This window comes from Simochromis diagramma, unplaced genomic scaffold, assembly GCF_900408965.1.
Source record: "Simochromis diagramma unplaced genomic scaffold, fSimDia1.1 OVJJ01000348.1, whole genome shotgun sequence".
Lineage (NCBI taxonomy): Eukaryota > Metazoa > Chordata > Actinopteri > Cichliformes > Cichlidae > Simochromis > Simochromis diagramma.
Genome location: NW_024386755.1, coordinates 1,760,011 through 1,782,469, shown reverse-complemented (window position 1 = coordinate 1,782,469; position 22,459 = coordinate 1,760,011). Strand labels below are relative to the sequence as shown.

At 43.7% G+C, this 22,459-nt stretch overlaps 1 protein-coding gene across 2 annotated transcripts in view; it reads left to right on the top strand.

Annotated features, from left to right (window-relative positions):
• The window catches only part of epha4l (eph receptor A4, like), a 61,015-nt gene that overhangs the window by 26,488 nt on the left and 12,068 nt on the right, over positions 1 to 22,459 (top strand). The window contains exons 4-11 of one of the 2 annotated variants that reach the window (XM_040024871.1): positions 1,036 to 1,191; positions 9,563 to 9,898; positions 15,001 to 15,125; positions 15,232 to 15,391; positions 17,093 to 17,204; positions 19,384 to 19,439; positions 19,898 to 20,011; positions 20,548 to 20,733. In XM_040024871.1, the coding sequence (XP_039880805.1) occupies positions 1,036 to 1,191; positions 9,563 to 9,898; positions 15,001 to 15,125; positions 15,232 to 15,391; positions 17,093 to 17,204; positions 19,384 to 19,439; positions 19,898 to 20,011; positions 20,548 to 20,733 (1,245 nt within the window). Of the gene's footprint in view, positions 1 to 1,035; positions 1,192 to 9,562; positions 9,899 to 15,000; positions 15,126 to 15,231; positions 15,392 to 17,092; positions 17,205 to 19,380; positions 19,440 to 19,897; positions 20,012 to 20,547; positions 20,734 to 22,459 lie in introns of both variants that reach the window. The other variant, XM_040024868.1, reaches the window with a different exon arrangement.

Sequence of the window (22,459 nt, the reverse complement as noted above, 5' to 3'; positions counted from 1 at the left end):
GGCGATTTCTATGGGCTTTAAATGTATCCAAGTGATATCTAATAGTCCATTCGTCGTTTATGAATATATAGGTAAATCTGACATAATTTTAAAAAAGCTACACAGAGAGATGTTGCTGATGCTTTTAAGATTGCATTTCAGCAAATTCAATTCCTTTTTGGCACACACGCTAAAAAAAAGATTCTTCATCCTCAATAAATGTGATGCAATAATTTTGAGTAAATTCCAACTAATATCTAAAATCAAATAATTAATCACTAAGGAAGATGTGCTTGGTGTAGACAAATCAAGTCCATTTCATTTGACTAGATTCCATTAGATGTTACAGTTAAAATTTTACACTGTACTTATGTAACAAAATTACATGGAAAAGTGGCACGTAATTAAATTAGTTAAAGTCAGCATTTCAGCATTTATCCAAAGCCTTTTCAAGTGTGATCAAAAACTACAAAGTAGCTACACAACCAGAAACCTTCCAGTTCTAAAAATCGTGACCACTGCCTTCAGATTCTCCACATTTGTTTCCAGTTTGCAGAGAGTACAAACCCCAGGCGACTGCATATATTAACTGTGGGTGTTTCTGCTGTGTTCACCCTCTTTGGTTTGGACTAAAATATCTCAGTAACTATTGGATGTCTTGCCATAGCATTTGCTGCAGTGTAATTGGTCCATTGCAGTCCATACAGTGGGTAAAGATTTTGTGGACTGTTGTAATAACTTTGGTGTTTCGCTGACTTTTAATCTTAATCTATGTAATCAGATCTAAATTTTTGTTCCATACTTTGATTTGTGAGCAAAAACCCTTCAATGACATTCCAATGAGTTTTTGCTGCAAATGCTGTGTCGAAGGACAGAAGCATACAGCTAAAACCACCACTAATTTATTAGTGGGCTGCTTGGGAACTACAGCCTCCCAGCTTCTTCCAGAACTTTCCCCTCTAGTACAAAAGCATTTGAGTCATAAACATGTATTTCATATTGTCCAGATTTGCAACCCTAACCCGACTTCCTCTCTGTGTTTTTGCTATCTTTCAGCTTGTAAGATTGGTTACTACCGTGCTCTGGCCACCGATGGCGCCTGTTCCAAGTGTCCTCTTCACAGTTACTCTGTCAGAGAAGGCTCCACCTCCTGTGCCTGCGACAAGGGATACTTCCGCTCCGAAACGGACCCGGCATCCATGCCCTGCACCCGTAAGTACACCCACATGTAGCATAACGATACACAGCACGTAGTTATGTTACCAGTAGGCCGTGACAGGCTGTGGTTTGCAGTGATTTTCTAAACAGCCAAAGATAGCTGTAACCAAACACTGTTTTGGAAAGGAACCCTGACACACACACTGAGAGAGACCGCCTCCACCGAAACACGGGCATTGATTCTAAAACATGCATTGCCAGGCCCTCACACCCACACACACATGTACACGTACACGTATACACACACTGACAGATAATCATGCAAATTGTGCAAACATAAAAAAGGCGCATGTTGGTTTAATAGGCGTCTTTTGATCTCAGGTGGTACTTAGTCATCGGTCACAGTGACATAGAACTAATGAGAGTAAAAACCGCTGCATCCCAGATTCAGTCTTCCAGACGGTGAACAGGAATGAAACTGTTTGGGGGAGGTGATGAAAAAGGAAAACAAGGGCAAGACATATGTAAAATAAAGCAATGGGGACCAGGGGGATAAAGGGAAGAAAGCTAGAAGACAGCAATGAATCAAGCTAGAGGAAGGTGTTCAGTGGTAAATTCATCTGTGTGTGTCTTCACTTTCCTCCTTCTGGTTGTATGAGTGAACTGCTAGTGAATCTGGTCCTTCCAAGCCTACCCCACTAACTCACCACGTCTGTGATAACAAATATTGCCAACAATCCTGCTGCCTAATGATACCTCTTGCCTTTTTTTAGACCTCGTTCCCACTCTGAGTCACAGAACTGGGAGTTCATAGTGGCAGAAATGCACACAAACACGGAGAGAACAGGAAAAGCCACATAACACCCGAATCCCTGCACTCCCATCTTACGGGAAAATAATAAGATTGATACATTCGTTTGAGAGCCGTTTGTGTTATGAATGAGTAATTTTAGTGTCATGAAGTAATTTTAACAACGAAAACATCTGTTAAGGTGCTTAGCTCATAGTTGGCTCGCCTTTCTGTCAAGTTCCTGAGGAGTCATCACTCAGCAAATCAGCTCACTGAATCAGAGTGGATGAAGTACCCCCCCAGCCCTAATTATTTCCCTCTAGCATAGTATCTATACAGGATCCAAAGCAATACACCACTGTGAGCAATTTGTAAAATTGGAAATGTTCGACTTTGCTACAAAGTACTACAGAGTTTACACGTATTTTCCAACTGTCATTAAACATGAAAGTAGGAAAGTATTTATTCAGAGCAGCGAGTACAAAAGCTTTTATGCAGTGGCTGGATGTGTCACATAAAGTGGCAATAGAAAGGAGTGAAATGGGTATTTTATTTGAAGGACAGACAACAATGTAGAGCTTTAACAAAAAACTCCATTAAAGGGGACCTATTATGCATTTCCTCTTTTTCTGAAGTACACGTACTGTTATAATGGTGGATGCTCATTAAACATGACCGAGGTTTCAAATAATCGGCTCGCTGTGTAAACACATAAATCCCTTGAGCCAAACCTCAGGCTTCAGACTGCTCCAAAAGGGTCAGTTTCTACTCTGGACTCTGTATGACGTCACATGAGCAGATATCCCTAATATGGCTGTCAGCACAGAAGCTCCGCCCACCTGCCACGCTAATTTTTGATTCTGAGAAGCAGCCAATCAGAAGAAAGACATCTTAAAACACACATTAAGGATAGGTGTCCAAATTCTGACTTGTAGTACAAACATATGGAGTTACAAGCATTTGCAAGTGCACCAAAGCCCCCAGTATAAGAGAAATGACGGTTATTTTGAACTGTGAATGATAGAAGGCTGTTCTAGTAAAGTCTAAATATCTACTGGACATGTAAAATCTGTGCAAATATTTCATGTGGTAAAAATATTTTTCGGACTCATCTACTGTTAGTGACGTCATCCATGACTTTGTAATTCTGCTGGATGAATTTGCAGCTTTTTTTTTCAGATCAAGCTCGATTTTTCCGGGTCCCCCCCCCTTCCTTTTCTTGGGCAAAAACATCAGTACCAGCTCGTTGTCGCATGTCGACTTAATTTTTTCCGTAGTGAGGATAAATTACTTGCAAAAAACATAACACCTACAGTGTGTATATACGTTACATGAGAAATTGGCATTAAAAAAAATCGGAATTTTGTTTCATTTTTTTTGGCAATGAGCTTGATGCATAAAGGCCTTAGGCAAAATAAATAAATGTTTTAAATCTTGTGCTGTAGGCTGTTTGAGAGCTTGATATTCTAGCAGGAATTCTGCTTGGATGCTTTTCATGCTGCATGAGGACATGTAATGTTTTCAGCAAACAATCTCCACCTGGGCGTTCAGCTTCCTGTAATAGAAATTAAAGTTGAAAACAAGAAGAAGAAAAATAAGTGCAGTGCTGCTGATTATGAATCACTGAAAAAAACAAGATAGTTCAAAAACAAAGAATCTGTGCTGCAAAACATATTTTTGAAAAAAACAAAAAACAGGATTCCCTGCTGTTTATTCTTTAATACACTTACACCTGATTTGAATTGTTTTTCAATTGCAGTGCAAATATTGATAAATCCCCAAGTATTCATAAATGAAAGTAACAGACTGCTAATCCACCCTCCTGCCTCACTGTTCAGCAACATCTCATATAAACTGGATTACTAGCCGTCTTTTAATGGACGAGCAGGGAGGTCATCCCCATTGTCTCGTTAGTCAGTACGGCATTTCACAACGGCGGCTGCAAGTAACAGCTGTCGAAGCTCATTACTCGACTGATTTTATAGGACCCTGCTTTGTCATTCCAGCTACATTCCTAACTTGGCGGTTAGGAACTGAACATTAGCCCGACTCTCTCAGCGACCTTTGCCCTGCCTCGTCAGCCGGTCAACATTTGATCTTTGAACTCTCACCCTGTCTGTCGACTGCTGTTTTCCTTCCCCGTACATTTTTTTTTGTTTTTTGCACATCTCATCCACATGTTAGAGCTCTGTAATTACAGCTGTCACTCTTACATCCCTACTCATCCACATTTTGTTTTCACTCTCTCCCTCTCTCTGTTTCTCTAAAAACCCACTCAGAGTCACGAACAGAGCAGATGAAGAAAAAAAGCCTCTTAAATTCATTTCCCAGTTTGCTTTGCTGAAGGTCAGGCTGGGAACGAGCCAGCATCTCTGGTAATTGGGGAGCATGTCTTTGTGTGTGTGTGCGCGTGTGTGCGCGTGTATGGGTTATTGAAAACACTTTTCCTCTCTCTTAGTTTGCAGTCTAGCAAAGTAACATTATGATTAAAACTGGATGTTGTAGTTTCATCATTTGCACGACTCCAGCTGTATTCTAGCTCTCAGTGCCCGCACCTTTTTCATTGGGCTGTTCTTTTGGCCAGCCATTAATGCACGCTGCATGTGAATGGAAACGTTGGTTACTAGTCAGATAGTCATCTTAGGAGATTTTATGTACTATAACAATTTTTTTTGAGAATTCTGGGGCTTCATTTTTCTTTCTTTTTTTTGTTCCATCAACCTTGAGCTCTAGTCTTTTTCATAGTTGGGATACAGGTTTTAGCTGTGGTTACTTTTGTTTTCATTTTTATTTTTTGGAAAGATTTTTATGTTCTCAGCAGGGGTGCAACCAATGGTTTTGCCAGAGGGGGGGCACTGGCCACTACTATGGCCACCCTATTTCATGCTTCAGGCTTTACAGCCGTAAACAAGAATAATTATTTAAGGACTTTATATTACATAATAATATATAGAGATATGTAGCACTCATGCCTTCATAAGTAAATGACAAAAGAGATCAAAGTGACCAAAAAATTGGTTATTTGGACCTCAGTTTCTGTACCACCCCAGTCTATGTAATAGTGTCTAATAGTCTCAGCCTGGCCACCTCTGTAGAAATGATCTTGCTCTGCAGCTGGAGCACTGAGATCCATACACGCATACACTTCATTATTTTTTTTTAATAAAGTAATCAGGTAGAAGATATCACCGAACACAATTTAGTGTACAATATTAAAACTAGGTAAAATACCCATGTGAGTGGGTATAAATACACCCACACACAAAGCAGTAATGAGGACCAGCGACAGACACCCGTGGGAGCTGCTTGCTCTGCTTGTGTTCAGGTTATAAGGAGGGGTTGTTCTCCATTTTGGGGTTTCTGTTGGCCCTTGATGTGTTTTTCAGATTTTTCCCCAGTTTTCTTAGCGGTGGTTTTGTGGAGGAAGGAGGTACGGAGTAAGGAATGAACGCAGACTGTGGAGGACTCAAGGGGGGCATTGAATGAATCCCAGCCGGATGGTAATAGCAGGGTCGTTGCTCTGGCCAATTTAGCCCGGCTCTTTAACTCGGTCCTGCGCTGCACTAGGCTAACAATTACTGATAGAAAGAGACAGACAGACAGAGATAGGGGTGGAGAGGGTGGGAGCTTGCTGTGGGGAAAGATGGAGAATGGGAGTGGAGTAAAAATGAGAAACACAGATTAAGGTGGGGAGGGGGGGAGTATGGAAGTGAAAGAGCAGCAGGAAATAAAGAAGTAATGCTCTGAGCAAATTGCTAGGCCATAAACGAACAGAAAGGGAGGGAAAAGAAATCACCAACTTTCTTTAGGAGAAACTTTCCAAGTGTCCCCCTGGATTCCTCCCATAAGGAGCGTGAATTTTGAGGCCATGTTGAGCTAACGTTGTATGAAGGTTGTGCGAGCATGAGCTCCCGTCTCCCCCTGCCATTCTTTCTCCCAGGATTAATTACCGGGTGTCAGTCACAGCCGACGGCTCTCCCACGCTCCCTTGTTCCCAATGGTGCCTTCTGGGAGAGCGACAGGTACACGCAAATGTAGTTTGAGTGTGTGTGTGTGTGTGTGTGTGTGTTTGCGAGGAAGAATACTGATATGGTATTTAAGATTTAGATTTTATTTTTATTTGTTTATAAAAGCAAAGCTACATAGTGCAGTTGTTAGGTTTGTATTAGCAGAACAAAATATTCTTTCTGGGATGATTATACACATTCTCCTGTCAATGGACATCCTGCCCCCTAAAGACCTTTACACACCGAAAAATCGCTACTTTTCAAAAAATTGAAATTCCAAACTTTTTGGATGCAAGCTTGTTTTATAACGTACACACCAAGAACTGAATTTTTTCGAAACATTTGTCCTACGAAAATGCACTACGAAAAAAATTGAATTGACGTCAAGCAATGATGAGCTGGTACTGATGTTTCTACACAAGAAAAGGAAGAAACCGATTCTCGCAAGCAGCAGCAGGGAGAATTTTATTGTTTGATCCAGGAGTTGAAACTGTATCCCGACTGCTTTTGTACACATATTGGGAAGTCAGTGGGACAGTTTGAGCTCTTGCTGGCAGAGTTGGGACCACATCTGAGGAGACCGAGTAATCATTTCAGAGAGTCGATTGACCCGGAACAGCGTCTAATTGTGTTTCTGAGGTAAACCGGATTATTTTAATATTTGGATATTCAATGCTGCGAGTGCGCTTGTTCCTAAATGCAGTGGTCTGATTGGTCAGATCTGTTTGTTTCATTCAAAAATCTGAAAAATCCAGCTTGGTTAGAAAAAGATAAATGCCACAAATTTGTTTAAAAAAGCAAAGCAAATACAAATGAGTTTGGATGATAATATGATCTATATTTCTCAGTTTGTACATTTTTACCAGGGAGCTGATTTTGGGGTTTGAATCATGTTTGATGGATTAGTTCTGTCTAACACCCTTTCATCAGCACAGTATATGTAATTGTTCAATACATACACAAGGGAAAATTTTTCCTTGTGAGTTTTTTTTTTTTTTAGCTGTCTCTTATATGAAAAGCTAAAGAAAACTCAGCTAACATAAGGATGTCTAGTTTTATAGTTTTGAGGTAATGGAACTGCGTCTGTGTTTCCATAACATTTCAATTATTAATTTAACAGCGTAGCACTGCTGTGCAAATGATCAGCCACCTTTGTCCTGTTACGTTTATGACACCTGAAGTCCAGATAAGAGCCCAGTATCTCAGATAGTGTGTCAAGAATTGGTGTAAAGGTAGTAGGTGTGAGTTAAACCTAGCTCACTGACAAAGCCGCTATTGTGATGACGCTTTGAGTGGGCACCTTAAATTAGAAATCCCATCTGTAACTTGTTCCCATTGTCTGGGCAGCAGATGTGGGGAATAAGGTGAAAGAGCAAATGAGGAAAAGTGGGCGAGGAGATGAAAAGGCAGGGGCAAAGGATGGTGGATGAGTCCTTTATCATGATTTTTAATGGGAATGTATTAATAGATTTTCATGGAGGGCTACACTTGGTAAGGGGAGGCTGAGCGGTGGTGCTATTAGCGCAGTCCATTCTGCATCCTTTCATCTCAACGCTCGTGTACTGGGCAGTTAAACAGATACCTCTCCTTACCAGCCACGCTCATTATTTGCTCTCCCTCCTTGTATCCAACCCTCCAGACCTGCTCCTTACATACTAATCAGGTTTTTTTCTTTTGCTTTCTGGGTGAACAGACGGTGTTTGTCTTCTCCATCTCCTTCCTCTCAGCCTCTGCCTCCCCTCAGCATTTGCGAATTTACTGCTATCTGCCAGAATAACGCTGGAGTCGTGTCCGCACAGCCAAGCGCCTTCCTAGCGCACAGTTACTCGTCTCCATTAATACGCTGACACTCAGAGCGCGCTTCTTCCTCTTCGGGCGACCGTGCGTGCACAGCCCCACACGCGGTCCTCCCTCCGCTGCTCTTGGTGTCTCTGTGAAATCATTCATTGCCATTCTCCTTCTCCAAAAATAACACTGATAATTAATTTCCGTTGTGAAATGATTCGTCTGCGGACTGACTAGCTTTCATATTTCACCCTGCATCGATCCCCCCAGCCAGCTCGCGTGCGCTTCATTAGTCAGAGGGAGAGAGAGTGGAGAGCAGTGAGACAGGGAAAACAGAGACATGGGGAGAGAGAAAGTGAGAGTTAAGTCAATTACCGCCGCTTATGTTTGAAAACAACGCAAAAAAACACACTAATTACAATGGAGCTGACATGTAAATTGGGATTGATGTGCCAGGAAGTTTGTCACATAGCTGCAGAGCTGCTTCCATATAAAACTACAGCATGTGGCTTTTTATATCAAAGCAGGGACTAAATAACAGGCTCCAAAGCAAACTTTGTTTAAAGTTATTCACTGACTGCCATAAAGTCCCACTGTTAGCAGTGGGCTCAGGCATCCCACCACTTTCCAGCTGATTCGACAGGAATCTGAAAGAAAGTCTGTTGGCCTATTGGATTTCTGTTAGCATTCTGAATTAACTGAGGTGAAACACAGTATTGCCAACTTAGCGACTTTGTCGCTATATTTAGCAAGTTTTCAGACCCCCTTAACAACTTTTTTCTAAAAAGTGACTAGCGACAAATCTGGCTACTTTTTTCTGGTGTTATTGGAGACTTATGACGACTTTTTGACGTGAAAGCACATAGGAGATATTCACCCCTACTAACTACTACCCTACTAGCTAACTCTGCCAGAGGGCCTATTTCATGTCACTTTTGCCGGTCCCAAGTCCAGATAAAGAAGGAGGGTTGGAATTGTGACATAAAAAAAACAATAATTGCTAAAAGAAATTAAATTTCTAGTTCTAAATATATTCTAAATGCTTTTAGGATGATTTTTTTTTTACTCACTATGTCTCTTTCACAATGTTATTTCTCTCTCCTACAGGGTCTGTTACAATTACACAGGCATGACCAATTATGCAAACTGGGCGATGACGTCATTTAGTGACTTCTAGCAACTTTTAGTTCACCCAATAGCGATTTTACTTACTGAGGAGTTGGCAACCACTGTTGGCAACACTGGCTGAACAGGCCTGTTTATATGTGTAAAAACAAAAAATGGTTAACGGGAACACTAGCTGAATGTGCTACGTTTAGCTCATTTAACAGTCTTTAAAAAGAGTCAGTAGTGGGGGTGGGGGTTGGGTTTGAAATTGTGTCCATCTTGCAATAAATTGGCAGAAACCCCGCTGCTTTAAACCATACGCTAACCACTGCCGCTTTAGATAGCTTATTAGCATAAGCAACATGAGCACACAGCTAATTAGCTTATAATTACTTAACACATTACTGAAGCTGCTTCTTAAACCTACAGATTGCTGTTTAAATCATTACAAAAATATGTTCTAAACAAAAGCTGGCTAAACTCAAGCTCAATTAAACTGCATATTTCACCACAAAGCACCGCTAACACATGAGTAGCTAACAGCTTAGCAGTTACTGTAAAAGTAACTGACAGAATAAAGGACAGTAAAAGACAGAATCGTGAAAACGTGGCTGCTTGTATTATGGATTTCTTCTCAATTTCAGTAACCACGAGTCAATGTTATTGCATCTGTGTGCTTTTTTAGCATTTGGCATGCTGCTTTTTACAACGCCAGCTCTCCTCCCTCCCTCTGCAGGCCCTCCGTCGGCGCCTGTGCATCTCATCTCCAATGTGAACGAAACCTCCGTAAACCTGGAGTGGAGCCCACCCCGGAGCTCTGGGGGTCGCCAGGACTTGACATACAACGTAGTGTGTAAGCGCTGCGGTTCTGACGGCCGGCGCTGTCAACCCTGCGGAAATGGAATCCACTTCAGCCCACAGCAGCTGAGCCTGAAGGGAACCAGGGTGTCCATCAACGAGCTACAGGCCCACACCAACTACACCTTTGAGGTGTGGGCGGTGAATGGAGTCTCACCTCAGAGCCCAGGGCCTGAGCAGGCCACGTCAGTGACCGTCACCACCAACCAGGCCGGTAAGACGATGGGAGCTGATTCAGCCGATCCTAACATGGTTTTCTGTGACCCCATAATCATCAAACATCTGTTTAATCACTTATTAACATATATTCCAAACCCTCCTTACGCTTGCTTACTTTAGTGAGTTCAGGGGGGTCTTCTGGTTTTGCAGGAGATCACAAAACATACACTCTCACACTGTGTGAGGGTTTATGTTACCAGAGTGTGCTGGCTCATGTATGATACAGAGCACGGGTTCATTTGACTGAATGCTTGAAAGTACTTTTTGGGGGGCATGTCAAAAACATGTTTATTAAAGTTGTGAATAATTGGGGGGTAGGTTGGGTGATTACTGAGGAGGATGCTGATGGATTTTCAGCAGAGGGAAATGATTTTATGCAATATTTCACTGGAGTTTTGCATAATTAGGCATAAGAAGCCAGGGCTGACGATGGGGGCACCGTGCTATATTTAGCACCCAAACTAATGAATTAGATGAGTGGTATTGATCTGGGGAGGATTCATTACAAATTCTGCTGGATTACATGTGCCTGGGTGCCTGTGTGTGTAATTATTGTCATAGAATACAACCACAGGCTCCCCTTCTGAGCAGGAGAAGAGCCCTCCAGCTTCCATGCTGTATTCAAAGCCTCCCGTTATTTCGTCATTTAGCCATTTTGTGACCAGTTGTTGTGTAAATGGATTTTATGACCCGGGTCTTTTCTCTTCATTCCTCCCGTCTATCCTCCGCTTATAGACGATCATTACCTTGGTCTGCTTTACTGCTCTGCTCTTGGGTGGCAAGCTAAGTGCCTTTTTGTGTCTTCTTTTATCGCTAATTTCCATCCCTGGGAAAAGCGAATATCTTCAATAGGGCTTGGACTGGCAATTTAAGGACACAGTGGCTTGATTTATCAGCCGGGGTCAGGAAGATAGAGATGAATGGATGTACTGCCTGTGGGAGAGCTGCGAGTACTGCCAGAAAGGCCTATGTGGGAGCTGTAATGCAGCACACCCTGGAGTCCGGGCTGAAGGCTCATAATAGCATGTCAGCGTGACCATGCTGATGCACAGTTGCACAAAAAAATGCAGATTTTTTTTTTCTTACAGAGATTCAGTCCCAAACACACACACACACACACACACACACAGAGCCCCCTAAGGTTGCTGGAGGCTAATGTGCTGACTTGAAGTTGTAAGATACAGATGATGTTGCCTTTGGCTCGTCACTGGTGCATGTTTCACAAATGTTCGCCAGGATTAGTTATATGAAGCTGCAGCTGGAAGCTCTATTATAGTGTGTGTGTGTGTGCGTGTACTTGCACATGTGCAGCACTGACTGCATGCATGGTGAGAAGTAAAAAAATGTTTTGCAGAGATGCTTGCATGAATGCAGATGATCTACATTTGCTTCTTAAACAATGTCCTCTGTGTGTCTGTGCGTGTATCCGTGTGTGTGTGTGTCTCTTATAATTTGTGTGTGTGTGTGTGTTAAAAGAGAATAGCTCCAGACTGATTGGATTTCTTCCTGCTAATGCTCGGTAGGGGCTTTAGAAGCTCTGGTTTCAGCCGCTGGTAATCCAGCCAGTCATCTGTGGCTGTCCCTCTCTCTGTATCGCCTCCCCTCATCCAGACACCGAGGATTACACATTTATTATGATAGATTTATTAGGATTTATAAGTGCTGTGGAAAAGACACCCCCGCCACCTCCCCGCCCCATTAAAGTTCAAATTTCGGCTAGGGAGGAAGAAGTGAGTTAGGCAGGTTGGAAAGGATCTGGATTTTTTTTTTTTTCGGCACGAGAGGAAAGTGTAGGAAGGTGCAGTGGAGAAAAATGAATGCCGTCAGATAAAAATGAGCAGTGCTGCTTAATGTGCGTGTGTGTGTCTGTGGCCAGGCATGTATTTATGCGCGTACAAGAAGGTCAGATTCCATGTGTCGCCACGAACAATTCCACTGTCGTAAATCAGGCGGGGTGTAACCCTTTCACCCGGGCTACAGGAGGAAAGCGAGGGGAAACGGGGATGGGGAGGGTGAGATGTCCAAGCTTTGAACTGACCCCTGGCTGTAAATGGATGTTTTCTTCCCCTTTTATAAGATCGAGCGCTCTATATGTCGATGTGTGTTTGTGTGTGAGAGAGGGAGGGGGTGGGGGCCATTTATGTCCTGATACAAAATACTTCAGGTGGCTAAAAGTGAATTCATGCATAAGGATTGTGTGCGTGCGTGTGTGTGGGCACTTCCATCAGTGCGTGTGTGTGTTTCCATCGCTCTGGCAACAAATGGGCCGGCATACATGTGGAAATGTGTTCTCGGGAGGTGGAGGCTGACTCTAGATAGGTGGAGGGGGCGAGGAGGGAATCTTGTAAGCAGGAGCCATTTTCTCCCAACACCCTGAAAAATGGCTCCCTCCTCGACTCTTTCTCCTTGGCGGCGAAGGCAAAGAAAAAAAAAGAAAAGAAAAAAAGAGTGACTCAAATCTGGCAACCAGACTCCAATCTGGCAACCACATGTGCAGCCCCTGTCTGTTTTAATGTCAAACTGTAATCGGCCGTGTATTCGCGCAAATCCTCCACCGCAGATGCTCCTCGCTGCACAAATACTCCGTGATGAGCACGCCCGCTCAACGAGCTGGAAAAGGAGAAAGAAGAAAATAAAAAATAAAAATCCGCTATTCTGCCGGGAAGGTTATTTTTCAAACCAAACCCTGAACTCTGTGTGCCTCTGCCAGGTTTTTACCGATTATAATTTATGCATGTGCGCAGTGATTGAGTTTTTTTTTTTTTGCTGTCTGAGCTGTGTGAGATAATGGGGCTAGGTGTGTGTTTTTCTATGTGAATTTCTATCTTTCTGTTTGTATAATGAGTTCCTTTGTGTTGCCGGGATGTGTATGTCTGTGTGTGTGTGTCTACGTGTGTTGCAAAGCATTTTTTTTTGAGAGAGAGCACAATTCTGAAATAAGATCTGAATATTCATTGCGTCTAACACTTATTATTCCACCGGCGTGTTTAGCCCACGCGTTCAGAGGGGGGCGGTAAGAAATTACAGATCTGTCCCACATATTTAAATTCATCTACAGAGGTGCCAGCAAGTCTAGCACGCTGTGCCTCAGGTGAATGTTTCAATTTTAGGATCTCAAGTTTAGCTGTGCACGATTTGTCTGTATGCATTTGTGCAGTTTTGTTTTGTTTTTTATTTTACCAGGTTTTTTGTTTTTGTCGTTTTTTTTTAAAGAGACCTTAATGGATCTCTCCTTCTGTGTGTGAGCCGAGCTGCCTGGTCGTGTCCATTAGAAGGGATCACTCAGAAAATCTGTCATCTTTATCCTCACATTAGTCGAGAGGAAAATAAAAACGCAACAGGAGCAGCAGAACACGATTAAATCGCCATATCTGTCATCTTCGGAGGGGAAGATGGATGTGTGGATTACCTCCAGGGAATGAAGGCCCGTGACCTCCTCGGGGGTTTTCCTTTCGGAGTTGGAGCATCCTCAGTCGGCCCCAGGAGGGCCTTCAAATTGGCTCTTGCTGCCGGCTAAGATTGATCGGAGGGCTACAAATGGCCGCCGTGTAATTGTTTAAGGGAGACGCAACACATTAGGCCAACAGGATGACACAACCTTGGGTTAATCTATTTACTAAGAGATGTCTGCAATCCCATCCCTCTCCATCACAGTCGACCCCCACCAGTCGCAAGCCCTCTGCCTCCCCCTCCCCCCCCCCATCTCCCCCTGTCGCTTCTTCACCCCAATGAAACTCAATCCCTTGGTTGGTGCTTGAATTCCAGGCCTGTTTGAACTCAATCCCCCAGCTAAAAGCAGGGTTTTGTTAGCATTAGCTTGTGGGCTAGGCTCCCTGGAGCCCCCGGTCAAAGTGATGAGAATGTATATAATGTCATAGATAATCCAATCATAATCGGTGGACTGTGAACCCCTCATTAATCATCCCCACTGTAATTTTTTAAAAGGCAGATGGTCTGGAACGAGTAAGGTTACAGTAATCAGCGAGGGGCAGAGGTCAAAGATCTGCTCCGTTTGGAGTCGTAAGAGCAGATGCCATAAAAAAACAGTGTTACCTGGGCGTTAGTGGGAATGTTTGTCTATGTGGTGCTTTGTTCTGACTCTGTGGGCGAGGTTGTTGGGAGTATTATTTAACCCTCTGTGGTCTCGGTGCCCTGAGTCCTAACCCTAACGCCGTGTTATTAGAATATGTGACGTTTGGTTTTTGCAATCAGGGGCCAAAACCAAAAGCAAGCATTTTAACTGACACAAGTATCACAAAGTATTTGCATTTTTCCCTCTACTTTACAGGAACTTTGCTGATGATAAATCCATCATGGTTTTATTTTGGTCTTTTTGTCTGTGTTTATCTGTGGAGCTTTATTCTATCATCTCGTGACTGCACTGCTATATCTCCCAAAACTCAGTCCTTACACGAGTTGTTCCTCTGTTTACAACTCTATCTCTCCTACACCTATGGATTTTCTCTTCGTAAAGTCGTGAGCGTGTATGACCCAATTTACGTGTTGTCACACTCCCCGGAGATAGAGGTTTGATTTGTGCAGCGGCGACGCACTTGGAGGGAGGGGGCGAGCATAAGCCATTATCTGTGCTTTAACCTTCACGTGTTAAAGGCGTCTGAACACAGATAGCACGGCTGCTTGAAATATGGCCTCATTATCAGCTGCTGCAGAAAAGGCTCGAGATAAGATCGCTCTCTGGAGCTTTAATGAAAACCAATTGATTTGCTCTCTTAAAGACAAAAAAATGCAAAGGTGTCGAGCCCATTTGATTTTATTCATATACTTTGCGGTTGAGAAAAGTGCCTGAGACGCTCGTGTCACGGGAGAGCTTGTATCGGTTTTATAGACGCCAACGTTTAGTTCACGCTCCTTCTGTCAAATCAACTGTGTGGCCGCACGGTTTCGCAAGACCCCTGATTCTGAATGAGAGCCAAGCTCAAAGAGAAGTGGAAGCGATTGCCTCGTGGCTTGTTTGACTTTCTCAGCATGAGCAGGAGAACGCGTGGGACAGAACAGACTCAATGTCTCCAAGGGTGAAAACAACAGCTAAACATATTTTTTCTCTTCTGTTTCCTCTTTCTTTGATCGTCTCACCAGCTCCCTCTCCAGTGACTTCCATCCAGGCCAAGGATATCACAAGACACACCATTTCCCTGGCCTGGCAGCCACCGGAAAAAGCCAACGGGGTCATTCTGGAGTATGAGGTCAAGTACTACGAGAAGGTGAGGGACGGTGCGAGAGATTTTGTTTCTGCTGAACCGTCAAAGCAAAAGCAGCCTCTGAATAAGTTGTATTGTGTTCTTTCTTTTTTTTCCTGTCCCGCTGTAGGACCAGAATGAAAGAAGCTACCGCATCATAAAAACCTCATCAAGGAGCACCGACATCAAGGGCCTCACCCCCCTCACCTCCTATGTTTTCCATGTGCGGGCTCGCACAGCGGCCGGCTACGGAGAATTCAGCGGCCCGTTTGAGTTCATGACCAACTCGGGTGAGTTAAGTCACACTGCCTGTTCATCTTCGTCTTCTTCTCCCTGCAGAGCCAAGAGAGGCCTGATTCCAGCTCCGCCATGGCAGTGTCTGAAAAATTCCTACAATGATAGCATCTCTTACAAGTTTGTCTCTTTCATTGGAGAGTCATTAATCAAAATTGCTGTTGTCTATAAAAGATAAATGATATTGTCCTCCGGCACCTGACTGGCAACTTGAATATCTTCCATTATTCACGTCTGAGTATCAGCCTCAGTAGACGTGCCAGCTGATGTTTAAACTGTATGAAGCTTTGAAGAATGGCACCATTTGTGGCGTTTTCAGTCAGAAGCTGCTGCTAGATAATTCTCACTGCTCGCCAGAACTCTTTAATTGAATCAGTTTCAAGCCAAAATAAATGTATTCATTTCTCTACCAGAGTCTAAGGCACACAAACCCTGTGATAACCGGAGCAACAGCGCCTGTGTAGGTGGACTCTGATCACAATTTCAGATTAGCCTCTCAAACCTCACTAACCCACTAGTGGGTTACTTACTACAGTGATATAGAGTGCAGCCAAAACTTGTTCAGACCCTGAGAAGTTTATTTGAAATTCTAGTGGAGATCCCACAGTTTCCAAAGATTTCCATTTGATACTGAGTAGCAAAAAAAAAAAACTTGGGAAAATCTGTTACAAAATAAATCAAATGCTATAAGACAGAGTGGAATAACATGACCTTATAAAACTCCTTTGAGGGGAAATGAATGAGGAAAACTGTGCAAGATGTAAATGAAAGTCTGTTTTTTCAGGAAGAATTTTACTACTGACTAATGCCCGACTTGTGCTTCAACTTGAAATCTGCATAACCAGGAACTCCTCTTAACCCTGAGGCCACAACCTTCTACGTAACCTGACGTGCACCTCCAGAGAAATGTAACTACACGCAACCCGCCTGCAACGACTCTCATTGGCGTGGAAGGTTTTGGTGCAGGGTTAAGAGGGGTCTCCGATTAAAGTTACGACACAGATTTCTCTCTGAAGCAAAGATTTGGCATCAGAATGCATTTGTGGTGGTGAAAGGGGCACGAGTTGGGCACGTCTATAACAATACATATCGTACATACTTTGTGACGATAAATAACTGAGTAGTAATCTCTCCAGTCTGACAGCACGGTACATAAACCAGCCGTCCACCTGCTAGAGCTTCTGTTTATGGTGGACTTGGCCTCTAAGATGATGGTCTGTGTGCCAATGGGTGACACACAAAACAGTGGTTATGCACCCAAGTAGCTTGTAAGTAGTGGTAAACAGCACCATCACTCCAATAATAATATGTGGCCTATTAAATCTAATCTCAGCTTTCTGTGTTTTCTTAGCATTCAGCTTTTGGTCCAGTGAATATATTTCCACATAATGTTTCCCGTTACTGATGACACAGAGGGCTAGAGAGATCCACTAGAAGCCCAGGTGTCCCTTTTGTAATGCAGATAGAGACAGCAGCGCATGATAATGACACGGTCAAGCACACATCCTAATGGGCTGTCATTGTGTCCCAATGAAGCATGCGAAACAGTGGACTTTATGATCAGAATAGTAAAATGGAGGGAGAGCGAGCAAACACTGCGTGGGGACAGGAGGAGGCGGAGGGATGAGGGGTATCGAGTTACTTTGCTCTTTTTTTGTTGTTTCTCGCCAACCTTTTTTCTCTCCTCTCTCCGATAGTCCCAGCTCCCATTATCGGCGACGGGGCCAACTCCACGGTGTTGCTGGTGTCAGTGGTGGGCAGCGTGGTTCTGCTCATCATCCTCATCAGTGCTTTCGTCATCAGCCGACGGTGAGCTTCGCTACCCACCCCCGCCCTTCCATCGAACTCTGTCCCTTCTGCTTTCTGTCTATCTCTCTTTCTCGGCACACAGATGAGGGATGTCTTACTTAGTGCCGTCAGGAAATGGAAGTCACTCAAAAGAGCACACACATACATACACTAACACTCCCAGACAGCTAGTGCAACTCGCTCACGTCGGATGAGTGATGACTCGCCACACCGGAGATGTGATTGACAGCTCCGACAGCTGAAGGGATGCAATCAGCGACCCTTCGCTCCCTGTCCTCTGCATCCAGCCCGCTCCCTTCGCATAGTCCCACCCGCCTCCACTCCACCCCGTCCCTCTCCCACTATCTCTCAGCTAGTGGCTGTAATCCTGCCGCTAGTTATTTTCTCCTGCTGCACCTTGCTGACCGCCGCGACGAGAATGAGAGAGCGACGGGAGGGTGGACAATGAGATAAGCGGGAAAAAGTAGGAGATAGAATAGAGCGAGGACGAGGCTGAGAGGCATCAGGTGGATTTGCAGTGACCCAATCTCAGGGTGTTAACCAGCGAGCAGGACAAAGCACCATCACACAGATGGGATTACATGCAGATGGGGCTGCCTCACCTCAGGGTGTAAAACCACACACACTCTCTGCATGTGTTTGTGTTTGTGTGCGCTTCCATATGTGTTAGGGGTGCGAGTGCGTACATCCTGTGGAAAAAAAATAAAGTTTTGTGTGCGTGTGGTGTGGCAGTGGGGGGAGGGGGGTGTCAATGGCTTGTGTGTTGATTCTTGAATTGACCAAATCACTGTTTGCATGTGTGTATTGGTGCTGTGAATGATAGGGAGTGAAGGGGGCTGTTGATTGTGTGTGTGTGTGTGTGTGTTTATTTGTGTGTGTGTGCTCTCTTTTCCATGTGATTGCCTCTCTCTGCAGCCAAGCAGGTGGTTGTCTCAGGCTTTTTTATATGCATGTGACGGCCACTGTCATTGTGCTGCCGCGTTCATCCTGTGATTGTGGGGAGGGACTGTAATCACGTAGCCGTTTACCATCATTACACAGCCGTAGAAGAGGACAATGTCTCGCACATCTGGTCATTTCCACCACTGACCTTAACACGTCAATAATAAGCACAGGTGTCAGGCAGCCTGAGGGATTCACAGGGATTTAAGTGCATCTTCTCTAGAATTGATTTATAGCTTTTATATTCGTTCAGCTTCTCTGCTCCATGTTGTTGTTATACGCTCAGTGCCCTTCAGGAAGCTTCAGTGTTGGAAGATTTCTCACTTGACTTTGATGCAAAAAATATATCGAAGTAAAACTGTTATCAACAAACATCTAAACTAAAGATACTTATATTATTTATTTGGATTATTACTATTATTGTTGCACTGATATGTATTTTATGAAGTAATCATTTAGTTTTTGCATAATACTAATAAGACTGTATTATTATTACACAGTCTTAAAGGGTATCGGTACATATTTGTGCTATATTTACGTCTACAATTGTGGATTATCATCTTTAAGCATGGTCAAAATCTCAGGTAACAGGGTCAGAAAATGGAAAAAGTAGTCCACGTGTGCAATATGAACATAAAGATTAGGGTTTGGTTTCCAGCATTGTTTTTGTCACCTCACGAGGATTTCTTTAGTAACTAGTCACCTGAAACCCTTCCTTTAATGGGGACACAGGTTCATGTTGGCCCCATAGATTTATTCTGAGAGCTATAGATGAATTTCCCTGAAATATGGAGGAAGAGCTAAGAAGTAACGTCTTTTGTTTGAGGAAGTCTGGTAGCCAATCAAAAACACACACATGCCCCTTTTTCCAGCCAACTGGGGGGAAAATATTTACTTTACAGACATAAATGTGCCACACATAAGCAAGAAAATGAGCTTGCAAAAGGTTTTAACTATTTTTAAAGGTTTTATCATAACATGATATTTTAAATCATCTTTCTTAAGAGCTTGAAAAAAGAAGGCAAGTGGACTTGGGGCAAAAGACACATGAACTGGATGATTGAGAACCCACAGACAATTAAAATCCTTGTGATGAGCATTGTTTAATTATATTAAAAAAGGAATATCCATATCTCATCTTATATGTATAAGATATAATTGTGTTCTAACTTCCTGAGATTTGAAGCTTGATTCCCTGCCATGAGTGATCATTCTGCTTTTCTTTGCCCCCTAGAAGGAGTAAATACAGCAAAGCCAAGCAGGACTCTGATGAAGAGAAGCACTTACATCAAGGTAACTCATAGTTAACACTCCGCCTACAGACCTTATAATTGTAAAACATTATTGCTGTCAGGTATACTCGTGTGCACAAATGAAGCCCATAAAATGGGAGGAAAAACAAACTGTTTTGAAGTTAATGTACTTGCAACCCAACATGCTCCAAACACCTCATTATCAAGTCATCAGCATTGTTATTTGTGTGCCACAAAAATTTCAAGTTAATGAGCTCCATCTTCATCGGAGTCAGCCATAGTGACATGAAAAGCGCTGGAGTCAGTGTGTGAAGCGAGGTATGGAGAGAAGAAAGGAAGAGGAGGAGGAGGAGAGGATCCATAGAGGAAGGCAGCGTAGCCTGCAGCACGATGGAAATAAAGAACAGATGGAGAGTAGTAGTCGGAATAAATTAACCTTCGCTTTTTTTTGATTTCCTTCTCTCTTTGCTTTCTTTTTTTGCAAACTTCGTTCCCCAGGAGTGAGAATATATGTTGACCCCTTTACCTATGAGGACCCCAACCAGGCCGTCCGTGAGTTCGCCAAAGAGATCGATGCCTCCTGTATCAAGATTGAGAAAGTGATTGGGATTGGTGAGGAGATTTTTTTTTCCTACATTACATGCATGAATACCTATTGGAAAAAGATCACATTTTGTATTTGTTTCATACAAACACACCTTTCTCTGTGATATGTGGACTTTTTGTGGCCTCTTTGAGATTAAAATCCATTGTTTTCCCAGACTTTAACATGTGGCTTCTGGCTCTAGAGAGGTCAACAAGTTAAAAAAAAAAATCAACAGTGGCTAAATACGTTGTCCACGCCATTCCTTGGGCCAGAGAAAAGTCATCCAATGACAAAATAATAAAGAGAAAGAATCAATATCCATTTCCCCCTCTCTCTGCTCCAGTGGGTGGAGGGAGGAGGGGGAGTAAAGGATTAGAGACCCTGATCAATGTTTAAAGTGGAACCTTTCTAACCTACAGACACACACACACACACAAACAGACGTGTAGGGGCACACTCTTTTTGATTTGATTTATAGTCTGTGGATCAGAGTGCTCGTGTATCAGCGCTTCACATTTTCATCTGTTTTTTTTTTTTTTTGCTGTTGTTGCTGTTGTTTCAGGGGAATTTGGAGAGGTCTGCAGTGGACGCCTGAAGATGCCCGGCAAGAGGGAGATCTGCGTGGCCATAAAGACTCTGAAGGCTGGCTATACAGACAAGCAGAGGAGGGACTTCCTGTCCGAGGCCAGCATCATGGGCCAGTTCGACCACCCCAACATCATTCACCTGGAGGGCGTGGTCACCAAATGTATGTCAAGGATTCATTTTTACAGAATGTGTTTCAAATGAGGGGAGGAAAGTGTTTTGCGCAGGTGAAATTGCTTCTGGAAATTGCAATAATGCTTAGCTCACACACATACAATTACTATTATATTCTAAAAGGGCAGTCATTTCTGCTGTCTCCCTCGAAAAATGTAGCAATAAATCATCACAAAGTGCAGTTGTGGGTGACTTTGGAGAAAGGTGAGCGTAGGGACAAGCCTGTTTTTACTCACACGCCTGCGCACTAGTGTGTATCTTAATGCTTCTGTGCGGACATTTTACAAAGATTTCACAATATTCTCAGATAAATGCGTATTTTTGAGCATCGTCCGCACGTCCCATCCTGGCTTATCCCCAGGTGGGTTTCTGTCCAGATGGAAGGGGTCCAGCATTGCCGTGGAGGGGGAGGTGGTTGTAGAGGTAGCTGGGCAGTTGGGAGAGGGGTGGGTGTGGGAGTCTAATGGGCCCAGGAACAGGCCCTGTAGCACGGCACCAGACTCATTAATCATGGTGTCAGCTGTAAATGTGTTTGGGGTTAGGGAGTGATACCCTATCCCTTCTCTATCTGCTGCTGCATGGCCACAAAACACTGGCCAAATCTCCCTCCTCCTGCCCTCAGTGCTCTCTCCGTTTCTCCCCCTCTTTTACACCTTCCCCTGATGTTATTTGTTCGGCTATAGGTATGTGTGTGTGCGGGTGTGGGTGTGTGCTGTGTGTGTGGGTGTCTTGTCAGCACATGCCAACATCCGGTACCTTTGATTGCATGCATGTGTGCCTGAGTGTTACCATGTAGCCTCGGCTACATGTGCCTTAATGTGTCGTGATACTGCTCATCTCTATCTGTGCTAGATAAAACTGCCATTCTCACTGTAGTATACACCGCTTTTACACACACACACACACACACACACACACACACACACACACACACACACACACACACACACACATATATATATATGTATAGATATACCCACACACAAACATGCAGCCCAGCCGGAGCTGAAAGTGAACAGCAGCACAGGCAGAATTGCTTATCACCTATCACACCTCACATGGCGGGGAATGACCTCTCAGACCTCGCAGCGGCGGCGTGAGAACGACAGAGAAAAAAGGCGGACAGATGGAGAAAGGAAGAGAAACCAGAGACGAGCTGCTGCCAGGGAAGGTGCAAATAGAGATGCCGGACAGTTAGGAGCTGATGGATGAGAGGAAAGACAGGGCGACGCAGAGAGAGGGAAAGCAGAGGGTGCTCGAGCTACTCAACCGGAGGCTGAAAACAAAAAGATGGGGGGGAGGAAGGAGCGACGCAGCGGTGACAAGAGAGCTGGAGTGAAAGGACGGCGAACCAAACGCAAGAAGGGCGTCCGAAAACTCCCACTCCACCTCCTTCCACTCTTACTTTTGAGAGCTTGACACGAGGTTTGGGCAAATTAGTCCTTCACACTTGAGTGTGTCAGTGGAATCTATTAAAAATCCATTATTTGAATTGCGCCCCACTCTCCATTACAATCAAGTTAAAAGGAATTCTCAATCTGGCCTCAGTTTGCTGGCATGTCCAACAGAGCCAATTAAGGCTTATTAATTATGGAGGAACTCCAAATAGGGACTAAAATACATAAATGTGCAAAAATCTCTCGCTGAAGACTTGCTGGCTGTGGTCCACCATCTTGAAGGCTATATTTAATGTTTCTATCGCGTTGGTGTGTAAT